At 41.2% G+C, this 16056-nt stretch overlaps 1 protein-coding gene across 1 annotated transcript in view; it reads left to right on the top strand.

Annotated features, from left to right (window-relative positions):
- The window catches only part of LOC118809010 (A disintegrin and metalloproteinase with thrombospondin motifs 3), a 148075-nt gene that overhangs the window by 32979 nt on the left and 99040 nt on the right, over positions 1–16056 (top strand). The window contains 1 exon segment of the mRNA XM_036571923.1: positions 13923–14079. Coding sequence (XP_036427816.1) covers positions 13923–14079 — 157 coding nt within the window.

Below are 16056 nucleotides of genomic sequence, written 5' to 3'. Positions count from 1 at the left end.
AGATGAGCAGCAGTGAGCAGCGCTTCTGTTTACAATGGCTTTAAAATGATGTCAGACTCAGGAAAACGTCCTTCACATGTCCTTATTAAAGGAGGCCGAGAGGAAGACGTCGTGTTCTGAGACGCATAAGCTGGACGTCCGTCCCACCGCCGTCTTTTAAAGATCAGAGCATAAACTTCGTCTCCTCTGCAGACCAGTTTCTGCTCCGCCATGTTGAACCTTATAAACTTTCACTATGACGTGACGAACATGATCAGAACGGACTTAAACTTTCCGATAGGGAATGTAATCAGATACAGGTATTTACACTGATATTATTCTTCTATTTAATGGATTATTTACAGGATTTCCCACCTCGTATCATACATACATACATACATCATCTAAACCGCTTATCCTTCTGGGTCGCGGTGGGGTTCTGGAGCCTATCCCAGCTGTCATTGGGCGGAAGGCAGGACACACCCTGGACAGGTCGCCAGTCCATCACAGGGCAGACAGACAGACATACACAGTCACACCTAGGGGCAATTTTGGCATGTCCAATCAGCCTGACTGCATGTTTTTGGACTGTGGGTGGAAACCGGAGTACCTGGAGGAAACCCACGCAGACACGGGGAGAACAGGCAAACTCCACACAGAAATGACCCTGGTCACCCAGCCGGGAATCAAACCCAGGCCATTCTTGCTGTGAGGCGACAGCGCCACCCACTGCGCCACCGTGCCGCCCCACCTCGTTCAGTCGGATAGAAATTAAGGTGTATACACGAACGTATTCTATTCCAATCGAGCTATTAGTCGGATTATTAATGGATTATCAGGCTGTGTGTAAACGTGGTCAGTGATCTGAGCTAGGCCTGCACAATATGGACAAAACACCACACTGCGATTTTATTGCTGCATGCTGTGATTGGGAAATTCCTTGCACTATGTTAAAAACATACTGGTGAATCAATAATGTGAAGTGGTTACATACCTGCAATATTCTGACTGAATGATTATGTTTGCTGGTTCATGTTAATACCTTGATTTATGAAAACAGCAAAAAAAACTGATTGGTCAAAATGATTTACAGTGCAGCCCAAAAGGTGGGCCCATTAGATGCTATTGCACCACCTTGCTAAACTGTTGTTAACATTTTTTTTTAGCAGTGAAAAAACATTGGTGCATTTTGACAATGATGCTGTTCTCCTATTGGTGGGTATTTAGTTGTGCTGTTCTCCTATTTGTAGATATTTAGTCCTGCTGTTCTCCTATTGGTGGATATTTAGTCCTGCTGTTCTCCTATTGGTGGATATTTAGTCATGCTGTTCTCCTATTTGTGGATATTTAGTCCTGCTGTTCTCCTATTGGTGGATATTTAGTCCTGCTGTTCTCCTATTTGTGGATATTTAGTCCTGCTGTTCTCCTATTGGTGGATATTTATTTGTGCCATTATCCTATTGGTGGGTATTTAGTTGTGCTGTTCTCCAATTGGTGGATATTAAGTTGTGCTGTTCTCCTATTTGTGGATATTTAGTCCTGCTGTTCTCCTATTGGTGGATATTTAGTCCTGCTGTTCTCCTATTTGTGGATATTTAGTCCTGCTGTTCTCCTATTGGTGGATATTTAGTCATGCTGTTCTCCTATTGGTGGATATTTAGTCACGCAGTTCTCCTATTGGTGGATATTTAGTCATGCTGTTCTCCTATTGGTGGATATTTAGTCCTGCTGTTCTCCTATTGGTGGATATTTAGTCACGCTGTTCTCCTATTGGTGGATATTTAGTCATGCTGTTCTCCTATTTGTGGATATTTAATCGTGCTGTTCTCCTATTGGTGGATATTTAATCGTGCTGTTCTCCTATTGGTGGATATTTAGTCGTGCTGTTCTCCTATTGGTGGATATTTAGTCATGCTGTTCTCCTATTGGTGGATATTTAGTCCTGCTGTTCTCCTATTTGTGGATATTTAGTCCTGCTGTTCTCCTATTGGTGGATATTTAGTCCTGCTGTTCTCCTATTTGTGGATATTTAGTCCTGCTGTTCTCCTATTGGTGGATATTTAGTCATGCTGTTCTCCTATTTGTGGATATTTAGTCCTGCTGTTCTCCTATTGGTGGATATTTATTTGTGCCATTATCCTATTGGTGGGTATTTAATGATGCTGTTCTCCAATTGGTGGATATTAAGTTGTGCTGTTCTCCTATTTGTGCATATTTAGTCATGCTGTTCTCCTATTGGTGTATATTTAGTCATGCTGTTCTCCTATTTGTGGATATTTAGTCATGCTGTTCTCCTATTGGTGTATATTTAGTCATGCTGTTCTCCAATTGGTGGATATTTAATGATGCTGTTCTCCAATTGGTGGATATTTAATCATGCTGTTCTCCTATTTGTGGACATTTAATCGTGCTGTTCTCCTATTGGTGGATATTTAATCCTGCTGTTCTCCTATTGGTGGATATTTAATCGTGCTGTTTTCCTATTGGTGGATATTTAGTCGTGCTGTTCTCCTTTTGGTGGATATTTGATCGTGCTGTTCTCCTATTAGTGGATATTTAATCCTGCTGTTCTCCTATTTGTGGACATTTAATCGTGCTGTTCTCCTATTGGTGAATATATTCAGTCATGCTGTTCTCGTATTTGTGGATATTCAGTCATGCTGTTCTCCTATTAGTGGATATTCAGTCATGCTGTTCTCCTATTGGTGGATATTCAGTCATGCTGTTCTCCTATTGGTGGATATTCAGTCATGCTGTTCTGTTGGTAAGGTTTTTATTTTTGTGTGTTTTTATATTGGTCGTTTTTGTGATGAGACAAGCAACATTACATTCACAGAACTTTGTGGGCCGTCACTAAATTAGCCCCCCATTAGTCGTGGCACATTAAGCATTCTTACACCACTCAGTTTAATTTGTCTCTAAATTTTTCTTTCACCATTTTCTGTGACAAAAATGGTTTCTGTGTCAGAACTCCTGACCTGCTGCTGTGAAACGTCCTGAGCACCACATGGTAGAAAGAGCCTGTCTTTAGAATCATGTACGTATCCACCTTCAAAGCCTTTGGTGCAGGCCTGTGGAATTTAGTGTATGTTTGAGCTTAAGGAAGGTTTATATTTGATTTATTAGTCAGGGCTCCGTGGCTCTCTGGACTCTCGCGCTGCTTGTTGCTGCTCGGTGTGCCGTGCCAGCTCCAGTGTGCCGCATGACTGTGTGGAAAGTGGAAATGGAAACCGATTGGCAGGTTGTGATCTCGCCGTTTGAACGTATGCCCTGAGGATTTGACTTCCTGTGGTGTTGGGCTTGAATAGAACATTGATTTAATGTCAGTACAGTGTGTGTTACAAGGATGGACAGAGTTTGTTGCTGCTTTAAGCCGTAATAACATAGAAACAACCAGCTGCTGGAACAGTTTGTAACTTCTTTTGACACTGAATATATTGAATAGTCTGAATTTTGCACTCAGCTGTGTTTTTAGCCAAGCAGGCTGAGTCTGCTGCTTTGCTCTCTAAACCTCATTCTGATCTTTATTCTCTGCTTAATGACACCACGTTGGAGAAGTGTCCTCCTGAACTGTGTTTGCCCATGAAGTTCTGATATCCTGTCACTTTCCTTTAGAATTTGAGTTAATGGTAAGCCGTCCTGGCCCAGATGTAGCAAAACAGGCCCAAACCATGATACTACCACCACCATGTTTCACAGATGGGATACAGTTTTTATGCTGGAGTGCAGTGTTTTCCTTTCTCCAAACATTCGCTTCTCATTTAAACCCAAAAGATCTATTTTGGTCTCATCTGTCCACAAAACATTGTTCCAATTGTTGTTCATGTGATCATTAGCGAACTGCAGACAGGCAGCAATGTCCTTTTTGAAGAGCAGCAGCTTCTCCCTGCAGCCCTGCCATGCACACCATTGTTGTTCAGTGTTTTCCTGATGGACTCAAGAACATTAACATTAGCCACTGAGAGACAGACCTTCAGTTGATTAGAAGTCACCCTGGGTTTCTTTATGACCTCGTGAACTATTACACTCCTTGCTCTTGACCTTTGTTGGTTGACCACCCCTGGGTAGAGTAACAGGCTCCTGAATTTCCTCCATTTGTACACAGTCTGTCTGACTGTGATTGGAGTCCAAACTCTTTAGAGATGGTTTTGTAAACTTTTCCAGCCTGATGAGCATCAGCAGCTCTTCTTCTGAGGTCCTCAGAAATCTCCTTGGTGCCATGATACACTTCCACAAACATGTGTTGTGAAGGTCAGACTGTGATGGATCCCTGTTCTTTAAATAAAACAGGGTCACTCACACCTGATTGCCGTCCCATTGATTGAAAACACCCAACTCTAATTTCATCTGCTAATCCTAAAAATCAACACAGATCTGTAATAGTGGATCATTTTCCTCAATAAATAAACTGACCAAGTCTAATATTTTGTCTCTTTTAGGTCAAATTTATGCAGAAATATAGAACATTTTACAGGGTTCACAACCTTACAAGCACCACTGTGTGTGTATATATATATATATATATATATATATATATATATATATGTTGTCAATGTCCAAAAAAAACAAGTGTTAATTTTTTACATATTTTCCAGTTTTTAGTCTTCTGCATAATTTTGAGCTCAGCTGCTGTCCTTTACTTTATGTGAAAATTCCTTGATGATATATGGTTCTAAATAGCACCAAAAAGGGTTCTTCTATTGTTACAATGTCAAGCTTGTAACAACAGCAGACCCCTTGTTATAAACCATCTACAGCACATTTACCATCAATCTGAAGAACCATTTCATAAACCATTTTACAAAAAAACCTTTAATCCTGCAAATGGTTCTTTGAGTGTTAATGGTTCTGTATGGAACCATTGTCTTCACTAAAGAATCCTTGAAGAACCATCTTTTTTAAGTGTGTAGATCTTTACATTGGAGTGTTGATGCTCAGGGACACTAATTTGCCATTTTTTTGTAATGCATAAACATACTTAAAATTTATTATTCCATATAGATTATTGTTTGTGTTTTAAATGATGACTTTTATTGGCACGTTATTGATACATTATTGCACATCGACAAATACAGCGCATTCGAAAAACTAGGTGCCTCCAAACTTTTGCCGGGCAGGTGACCTCCAGGTCCTTTCTCCTGTTGACGTAAAGCTGCAGGAGCAAACCTCCAGTCCTTTCTTTCACTCTAAAGCAGATTAAGCAGAAAGCTTAGTGCTCCATAAACACAGAGTGGCTTTACTAACAGCACAGTGTTAGTCGGTTCACATTCAGAGCGCAGCAGCACAATTACTGCCTGGACAGTAATGACGCTGAAGATGACACTGAATAACAAACACACACATATATATCTATACATATATACACAGATCAGGCATGACATTATGACCACCTCCTTGTTTCTACGCTCATTGTCCATTTTATCAGCTCCACTTACTATATAGGTGCACTTTGTAGTTCTACAGTTACAGACTGTAGTCCATCTGTTTCTCTGATACTTTGTTAGCCCCCTTTTACCTTGTTCTTCAGTGGTCAGGACCCCCATGGACCCTCACAGAGCAGGTACTATTTGGGTGGTGGATCATTCTCAGCACTGCAGTAACACTGATGTGGTGGTGGTGTGTTAGTGTGTGTTGTGCTGGTCTGAGTGGATCAGACACAGCAGTGCTGCTGGAGTTTTTAAACACCTCAGTGTCACTGCTGGACTGAGAATAGTCCACCAACCAAAAATATCCAGCCAACAGCGTCCTGTGACCAGCGTCCTGTGACCACTGATGAAGGACTAGAGGATGACCAACACAAACTGTGCAGCAGCAGATGAGCTATCGTCTCTGACTTTACATCTACAAGGTGGACTCACAAGGTAGGGGTGTCTAATAGAGTGGACAGTGAGTGGACACAGTGTTTAAAAACTCCAGCAGCACTGCTGTGTCTGATCCACTCATACCAGCACAACACACACTAACACACCACCACCACGTCAGTGTCACTGCAGTGCTGTGAAAGATCCACCATCCAAATAGTACCTGCTCTGTGAGGGTCCATGGGGGTCCTGACCACTGAAGAACAAGGTAAAAGGGGGCTAACAAAGTATCAGAGAAACAGATGGACTACAGTCTGTAAGTGTAGAACTACAAAGTGCACCTATATAGTAAGTGGAGCTGATAAAATGGACACTGAGTGTAGAAACAAGGAGGTGGTCATAATGTTATGCCTGATCGGTGTAAATGTTCCCTCAAAGCTCCAACAGTGGTTTTAAGGTCTGATTGTGAACCTTAAATCAGTTTTTCCAGGTGAAAAGTTCGTATTTGTACCTTTTCATAAAACAGAACAGTAAAATAAAGTCCTGGAGACGAGACGGGGTGTGTGGAGTCAGTACAGCTTAGAACATATCATTTCAGTGGATTATGGTTCAGTTATGTTCCCTGACTAAAGGTACTGAGATGGACCCTTGAGGGTCCCACCCCAATGACAAGAGGGGAACTGACCCAGAGACAGTTTAGTACCTTTATTTCTGAGAGTGTGGGAGTGTTTTATCTTATTTCTGCTCATTTCTGCTTGTTTTAAGTCATTTTATCCAGTGAAAGTGTCTCTTTCCGCTGTCAGATCACTGTACTTTGCTCTGCTGTGATGTAAATGCAGCATTTGTCTCAGCTCTGAAGTCTAAAGGCATTGATCCAAAAATCTGACTGACATTTAAAAAAAAAAAAAAGGATGGCTCATTTCAGATTCAGGTCATCAGGCCCTCACCTGCCATCTTTCATCTAATGAGCACAAACCTGGCCAAGCTTGATCAATTCAAACTTCCTCCATCTCGCTGGGTTCTCATGCGAACATGTCCTGACCAGAAAGTCATATTTGAAAAAAAGCACTGCAGAGACTGGCTCACATGTGAAGCTGCTTCCTCATGATCGCATAGAGCATCAAAAATGCTGACATGGAGTCAAGTTCGTTTCATAAATGGAGGTATAATCCCTGCGGAAAAAAGCATAGAAATAATTAGGTGTTTCTGTCCCTGCTAGAAGAACCAGCACAGACCAGCATGGCTGGTCACCAGCTTGTTTGATCAAGTGTGAAACCTGTTTTCGAGTCTGAGAGGGGTCCAGAGAACCGATTTCCGGCCCTCTTAAAATCAGTGGTGTGGGGTTTGCTTCCAGCGAGCTCCGCTGCATGTGGGGAAGCTATCGAAATAACTTCCTGGACCCCCTAAATATATTTCAAAATCAAAATTATGGGGCATCCCAGAAAAAAACAAAAAACAAAAAACTTAGGATGTTAGGCTGTCCTTCAGGATAAATTAGACGTTCAAATCCAGACTCAGTGAAGCTCATAGTTTATCTGCTTCCCCCACAATCAGCTTCTGTCTTTGGTGTTCTTAACTAACTAGAGCTGTAGCACTGCTCTGCCTCAGGGTGGCGCTGTAGCAGACTGGTTCACCCAGTTGGTCTTTCACAGTCCAGAAACTGTAACTCTGCCTGGATTAAAAAACTTTACAATGAGCTGCAGCAGATCTGTAAATCTGAAAACTCGCCCAGTTTCCCAAAAGTTTGGAGTGAAGAGTGACTGTTCCTCATTGGGGTCATTCTTTGTTGGGTCATCCTACAGAAACGTCCACTTTTCTGCCTCTCCATAGGAGTCACTGGTGTTACTGATCCTCATTGGTGTTACACATAATAAAGGAACACCAGAGACATTTTTAATGAAATATGCATTTTACAGAATGGCTGCTACAGAGCATCAAACCACATGTTGTCCATCATGGAATATCCACTAAAATATGAAATTTAATCCATTTGTATTCTATTTTTTTTTCACAATTACCTCAGAATAAAGTCGGTCACACCAGTGACTTCAGCTAAAAGCTTCATATGAAATCATGAGCTAAATGAGAAAATCTCTGATAACTGAAAGACACAGTGGACTCACCATGTGCTTTTCTTCATAGATCCTCAGAAAACAGGTAAAAGGAAGTCGAGTGATGTCATCAGTGTGACTTTTATTTCAAAGAGATTTTTTGTTACGCAGTAACACCAGTGACACGACTCCTGAGGAACTTTCATTATATATTTTATAATATTTATTTGCCATTTGTTTTCTTTGTCATTTAATTTATATATTCCATAGTCCTGTATAGATTATTTTGGTTAAAATTGCAGTAAAACGTGTTTTTTTCTTCAAAATATGGCCTCAGCCTTCACACATGACTGTGGGGACGAGCTCTTCTGTGGTGCTTGGAATTCTAGATAATTGATTTTAAAAGCAATATTGCTAAATTGAGGCTCAAGAAGGTGCAACTGTTAAAATAACTTAGTTTTATTTTAAAATATAAATAAATTGTAACCCTAACGTGTTTTTTAAGTGTAATATATCTGTAAACGCTAGGGACACAAAAATGGACGTTTCTGCAGAATGACCCATATAATAAAGAGCAGCAAACAAATGAAGCTGTGCTGACTATTCTGCAAACCTGCACACAGAAAAGTGGCGTATGGAATTGCACAATCAATCCACGGCTCATATGGAAATCTTGTGTGTGAAGACCAGCGATAATGAGCCCCGCCCAGAGCCGGTTTATGAGGAGTCTTGCCACTTCCTATTTCCATCGTTATATCAAAAACAGGACTGCGAAACAGCAGAGGGCGCCCACGAGCGAGTCCTCAATGAATGGGAGTGAATGGAGCTAAATGAAAAGTAAAAATGAAGAGTTAAAATAGTTTCTAATCACTGAACCAGAACTTTCCTTTAATTTTAGACAGTAGAAGTTCGTATTTCACTAAAAAGCAGAGAAATCTCACCTGTATGTTTCCTTTTTTCTACAGCAAACGGGTTTTGGGCAGCAGGACGCTAACATTACTGCTACTGAGTGCTGATTGGCTGACGAGCGGAGCAGCTCATTGGCTGTTCGTGCTCACAGACGTCATGAGGCTCTGTTTTAAACTCCTATAACTCGAGTTTAAAAGCTCTTAAAATATAACAGCAGTGTTAAAATGTTTTATGCTGCTCTGTGTTCAGGAAATGAATGAATGAAATAAACTGATTTTGCTAAAATGCTCCACCTTAACCCATTCATTTTGGACTCGCTCAGGAGCGCCCTCTAGCGTTTGAGAAACCCGGGAGACATTACAGAGCGGGAATGTTCTCTGTCCCTCCCCCAAAACGAGCCCAGAATCGGTCCAAGTGTGAAAGCACCCTAAATGACCCCCTGGACTTTTACCACAGACCATAGAGCAGACATGAACCAAGGTCACTGAGGTCACTACAGTCTGGGAACTGAACCTACTGTACAGTAACATTGAACTTCTAGAGCTTCTTCCTGGTCAGATCCACAATGCTCCACCCACACAACACGTCCAGCCCTCTAAATGTTCACTTTGGTCAGTTGACTGCAGCAGTGGTCTGTTTTTTTGTAGGATTTACTTTGGAGGCCTTTGTTTAGCAGTTAAGCTCTTGCTCCTCTGCTGATTTCTCTGGGCAGCTGGAGGCGAAACCAAGTCCATTTTAGTCTCCATCACTAAAAATACATGTGTTACATTCCTGCCAGAAGCCTGCGGATGCGTTTTCTGGCGTTTTCTACTGGGCGTAAATGATAGCTTGATGGTATTTTGAACAAAAGTAAAAGGCGTGGTTCCACCACACCTGAGGTTGGAGGATATATATATAAGTAATGTGTTTACGCCGACATGGTAAAGAGTATGACTGTCTCAAAGAGTGCAGACTTTTGTTCTAGAAGTGTAATGATCCCACACTTTTCTCCCTTTTATAACTGTCTAATGAAGCTGTCTTTAGTTAATGCTGCTCTATAGAGGCAGACAGGTTCCTCACATATGCGTATTAAAAGAATGGTTTGGCGGAAAATCAAATATACCCAGTTTTCCACTTATCCCAGATGTAGTTGAACAGACAAGTCATGTTTAGTGTCCAAATATTGCTTTTTTAATTTCAAACTGGAGCTAACAGGCTAATACTGCAAATAAACACTAGAAGTCAATAGTCACCCAAATCTTTTATGTAAATACAGCCCCAAAACGTTTCTCATACAGACGTGTAGATGTGGTTTAAGACACAGTATGACTTACTCTGAACTCTGAAATCAGTCCACGGCTCATATGGAAATCGTGTGTGAAAGCAAACCAGCGATAATGAGCCCCGCCCAGAGCTGGTTTAGGAGGAGTCTTGCCGCTTCCTATTTCCATCGTTATATCAAAAACAGGACTGCAGAACAGCAGAGGGTGTCCGTAAGCGAGTCCTCAATGAACAGGAATACTTGCCCAGAACTTTCATTTAATTTTAGAAAGTGGAAGTTCATATTTCACTAAAAAAAGCAAAGAAAACTCACCTGTTTTCTTTTTTCTACAGCAAACAGGTTTCGGGCAGACGCAGTATGACTTACTCTGAACTATAAAAATGAGCTAAACTTTCCTGCGTAGCTAAATGCTGTGGGCAACCAGTGTAGATAGTGGTGACAATCAGCTAAGCTTTGTTTATTTTTATAGCCCAAACTGACATTTCAGGATGATATTTGATGATGTATTTGCACAGTTTCCACAGAATCCTAAACAAGTCTTTAATTTAAAGTGTAAAGTATACGGCTGTCCTGAATACCATTTTTTGGGGCTCCAAAGATTCGTCAGTAATCAACACTGTCTCTGTTTACTTGCAAAGACTTTTGCCAGTCCGACTGAATACATTCCGATTACAGATTCAGACTGAGGTGTTTATTCTCACTCTACTCAACAATCTGATGGAAAATCTCAGTTTACATACAAGTTATACGATCCAAAATGACATGCATGCTTACAAAAAAACACTTAGTGTAGACGTTACCATGACAACCAGCGTCTGACGTCCAGTCAGAGCGAGATGAGCAGCAGTGAGCAGCGCTTGTGTTTTTAATTACTGATGATTGAAAAAGGATTCAAAGAGAAGTTTTAGCGCCGGAGCTATGAGGCTAATGTAGTTCTTAGCTATGCCAGCACACTTCAGGTCATGTTTTTAGGTGACGGTGTGTCATACAGTGTCAGTAAAAGAGATTCTATACAAACATGCATGCAGTTAGCATCATGCTAATTGGTGGCATATAAGCCTCCATTGCTAGTTTAGCCTTGTAGCTGGTCTTTTTAAATTTATACTAAGTGAGTTAATCATTGTCTCGTTAAAATGAAGTGAAAATTAAATATTTGTAAAGTGAAAACAAATCACTTAAATAGTTTGGGTTCAAAGTTATTTTGATACTGCACGGTGTGCGTTTTGGGGATTTGGAGCCCTCTCTGGTAGAAATGTGTAACTGCACACAGAACCTGTTTAATGTGGGTTGTGCTTCGGCCCCCTTCCCTGAGGGGATGAATCTGAAAAGAGAATTCAAAGAGAACTCAGTCTAAACGTGGTGAAGGAGTGTCTTCTGAGGATGTGAGTGAATCATCTACTACTGTCATCATATCTTCATCAGTATGATCTTGATTCCGAGATCATTTGAGTGGCTTTTTGAGTCTGTGAGTGACGTTAATACGTAAAGACGTACGACGTGGTGTGAAAAACTCGACGCCTCTGACTTTTAAATGATTATTTCAGGCTTTACAGGACGACTCACAGCAGCTCACACTCACCATATTTTAGCCTGTTTATATTCTCCTCACTCAGTAACGACACTTCTTTCAGTTTTATCAACAAAGATCTTACATAGTGCAGCTTTAAGCTGGGAAAGCCAGAGTTGTAACAGTAGTGCTCTCACTAAAACCAGACACACTTACAGAATGACTTCACATGCCCCATTACCCAGAGCCCGCTAAATCCTGTTATGCAATTTGACTCATAATTGTGGTTTGAGGGCAGCTGAAAGTAACTCTGGTCCATTTATATGAGGCCTAAGATCACTGTTTGTTAACTGGTGAATATTATATTAGCCTCTGTTTATGTGATAACAGCTCATACTTTGTAACAGAGGAAGCCAAAGACTAATCTGACACTCACTTAATTCACAGAAGCTTAATTTATACCCAGGGGGATCAGGCTTCAGTTCCTCTGCAGGCTGTCTGAACAGTCTGGTGCAGCTTTCACAGTTATTATTGTGCTTTTTTATTCACTGGAATCTGCAGAAACAGAGAGGAACTCTCAGTGCCTGTGAAACAGCGATATCCCTGGACTTTAAGCTGGTAGCCGTAGCATTAGATGTATACACCGATCAGGCATAACATTCTGACCACCTCCTTGTTTCTACGCTCATTGTCCATTTTATCAGCTCCACTTACTATATAGGTGCACTTTGTAGCTCTATAGTTACAGACTGTAGTCCCCCTTTTAGCCTGTTCTTCAGAGGTCAGGACCCCCATGGACCCTCACAGAGGAGGTACTATTTGGGTGGTGGGTCATTCTCAGTACTGCAGTAACACTGACGTGGTGGTGGTGTGTTAGTGTGTGTTGTGCTGGTCTGAGTGGATCAGACACAGCAGTGCTGCTGGAGTTTATAAACACTGTGTCCACTCACTGTCCACTCTATTAGACACTCCTACCTTGTGAGTCCACCTTGCAGATGTAAAGTCAGAGACGATAGCTCATCTGCTGCTGCACAGTTTGTGTTGGTCATCCTCTAGTTCATCAGTGGTCACAGGACGCTGCCCACAGGACGCTGTTGGCTGGATATTTTTGGTTGGTGGACTATTCTCAGTCCAGCAGTGACACTGAGGTGTTTAAAAACTCCAGCAGCACTGCTGTGTCTGATCCACTCAGACCAGCACAACACACACTAACACACCACCACCACGTCAGTGTTACTGCAGTGCTGAGAATGACCCACCACCCAAATAGTACCTGCTCTGTGAGGGTCCATGGGGGTCCTGACCACTGAAGAACAGGGTAAAAGGGGGCTAACAAAGTATGCAGAGAAACAGATGGACTACAGTCTGTAACTGTAGAACTACAAAGTGCACCTATATAGTAAGTGGAGCTGATAAAATGGACAATGAGCGCAGAAACAAGGAGGTGATCATAATGTTATGCCTGATCAGTGTATATCCATTTGATTGTGATCTTTTAGGTAATTATTTAATGCATCATCAAATCTCATATTTCACTGTGATTTTGGTGCAATTTATTTATTTATTAGCATATTATGTTAATGTATTTTATTTAAACAAATACACTGAAATACATAAATGTAACTGGAGGAACAAACATTGATGGAATATATTTTGATGGACATATGCCTGATGTGAAAACTACACACAGTCGTTCTTCAGGGCGTTCTTTAGTAAAGAAAATGGTTTTACATAGAACCAAGAACCCTTTGCATGCTTAAATAATTCTTTGCATGGTGAAATGGTTCATCAGATTGATGTAGAATTGATGTCATAACAATAGCAGAACCCTTTTCAAAAGGTTCTATATAGATCCATCTACAGCACATTCTCCATCAGTCTGAAGAACCATTTCACCATGCAAAGAACCCTTTAATCATGAAAAGGGTTCTTGAGTGTTTATGGTTCTCTGTGCTAAAGAACCCTTGAGGAACCATCTTTTTTTAAGAGTGTAGAAGCTAAATGAATTCTCTTCTTTGCCTGTGAGTGAATCAACGTTTATAGAAGTGTGTTATTGTGTTTAAATGCTGTGTGTTTATTGTGTCAGTTGTGCTGCAGATATAAAAAAGCTGCAGTCGTCCGTTTTATCTCAGCACGGTCATCTTTGTGGGGGGGGTGTGAATAGTTTTTCACAACAAGGGGCTCTCACCCCTCCCCTTTCTCCCCTCATTTCTCGGTAGCAGCTCAACAACATTTCACACACAGAGAGAAGACAGAGTCCGAGTTTATCTGATAACAGAGTTATGGGGAACGTGTTTGATTTGATTTGCTGATTAAAAATAGCTGCTGCCTTTGTGGCCACTGGGCTCCCTGCAGTCTTACTGTACATCGATGTTTATCGACTGTGTGACCGATGCAGTGCCGTGTTCTTCCAGGCAGGACTCATTCGCACGAGTAACGGCGAGTTCTTCATCGAGCCGCTGGAGAAAGGCCAGCAGGAGGCAGAGGTCAAAGGTCGAGTTCATGTGGTCTACCGCAGATCTGCCATCAAAAGAGAACCTGGAAGAAACCAGGAGGACCTCCATAATGAGGGTGAGTAAACAGGGATTACTGTGGATAGTCAGGTTTTCTGGGTAAAGCCTTCTGGACTTCTGTCATGCTGAAAGAAAGATCAGGTTACAGAACATTAAATACTTCTCAGAAATTAAGAACCATCATTTTAAGGCAGTTTGAAGGCAACTAAAACTCTGAGTCTCGTGGTGTTTATCTTTTTTATTTGATCAGTCGTTTTCTTATGATTCTGAATTAATGCGTATACCTTCTTGTATAACTCTTTTTTATCATCTGTCTGTAAATCACTTTGAGCTGCCACCAGCATAAAATCTACCATATAAATAAAATTATTATTATTATTGCCAAGAGAAGGCTGCTATGATGCATGTCTAAAAATCTACCAGTAGGAGAATGACACAGCGAAAAATCCACCAATAGGAGAACAGAACAGATAAATATCCACCCATAGGAGAAGAGCACAGCTAAAGAAAAGTCCACCAATAGGAGAAGAGCTCAGCTACAAATTCCACCAATAGGAGAATGGCAGGGCTAACAATCCCACCAATAGGAGAACGGCACAGATAAATATCCACCCATAGGAGAAGAGCACAGCTAAAAAAGTCCATCAATAGGAGAACGGCAGGGCTAACAATTCTGCCAATAGGAGAAGAGCACAGCTAAAAATCCACCAATAGGAGAACAGAACAGATAAATATCCACCCATAGGAGAAGAGCGCAGCTAAAAAAGTCTGCCAATAGGAGAATGGCAAAGCTTAAACTCCACCAATAGGAGAATGGCAAGGCTAAAAATTCCACCAATAGAAGAACTGCACAGCTAAAAATCCACCAATAGGAGAACGACAGCTAAAAATCCACCAATAGGAGACTGGCATGATGGCAGAGGGCTTGTTTTCGTTTTATTTCACACAACTTCTTTTTCTGACAAAAAGCAGAGCTGATGGCTGAAGTGCGATTCGCGGTTCACGGCAACACAAATGACATCACACTCTCACAGGATTTGGCAGAGATTTACTGTCAGCCTCTCGGAAGGTGCGACATGCAGTGACGGTATGAGAGCGCTGTTATCACAGACGCAAATCCAGATATCTCAGCTAAAAGAGGCTGTTTCAGTGGAGTATCTGAAATATGTAGATATTAAAAGTGCAGAATGTGATAATTAATATCAGTGAGGAGAAATTTGGAGATGTTATTGCTTTGAGGCACTTTCTAATGAACTATGAAGCACTTTTGCACTACTTGCTAATGCACGATTTCACGCACTCATGGAAGTAGCAGAGCAGACATAGATATCCATACCGAGATGCCGCGTTGTCTGTTGTTGTCTATCTGAGGCGATACGTCTGCGCGTCCACCATGTTGGAGAGGTCGAGATCCTCTTGTGAACAAATTTACCTGTATTGAGAGACGATGAGTCTCAGGATTAAATCAGCCACAACTTCCTTATTACTCAACCGATTTTCACCTAATCTGTTTTGTTATAATCCTCAACAGGTTTGTGTAAGAAGGTGCTAAAGTTAATCTGTTATGAATATCTACATGGATTAAGGAATACTATAACTTACCTACAAAGCTTTAACCATCATTGTAAATAAATAACTACTACATAAAGTTAAGATCCCCTGAATAGACTATTAAATGAAATAAAACTAGAGTCAACAGGTTCTCTGTGCATCACCAACCACACGGCCATATCTACACATAAACATCACACAGACATGAGTGTGGATCACTGCGTTCCCTCCGTTATATAATCCTATCCCACTTTCTGAGAGCAATATTCCTGAAATTAGGGGTGCGGGAAAAAATCGATTCTTAGATGCATCGCGATGCGGACGTGAACGATTCTGAATCGATTCACAAATGACAAAAATCGATTTTCTAAATATTTAATTTATAGCGTAATGTTGATGGAATGCAAAGGGCGGAACCTGGAAGTGGGGAAGTGCAGCGCCCGGACAGTCTGTGGCGGCACATAACAAAAACACCACTGGATGA

Source organism: Colossoma macropomum, unplaced genomic scaffold (assembly GCF_904425465.1).
Source record: "Colossoma macropomum unplaced genomic scaffold, Colossoma_macropomum, whole genome shotgun sequence".
In the NCBI taxonomy this organism is placed as follows: domain Eukaryota; kingdom Metazoa; phylum Chordata; class Actinopteri; order Characiformes; family Serrasalmidae; genus Colossoma; species Colossoma macropomum.
The sequence above is the reverse complement of the archived record's forward strand: the minus strand, read 5'-3'. Positions and strand labels throughout refer to the sequence as shown.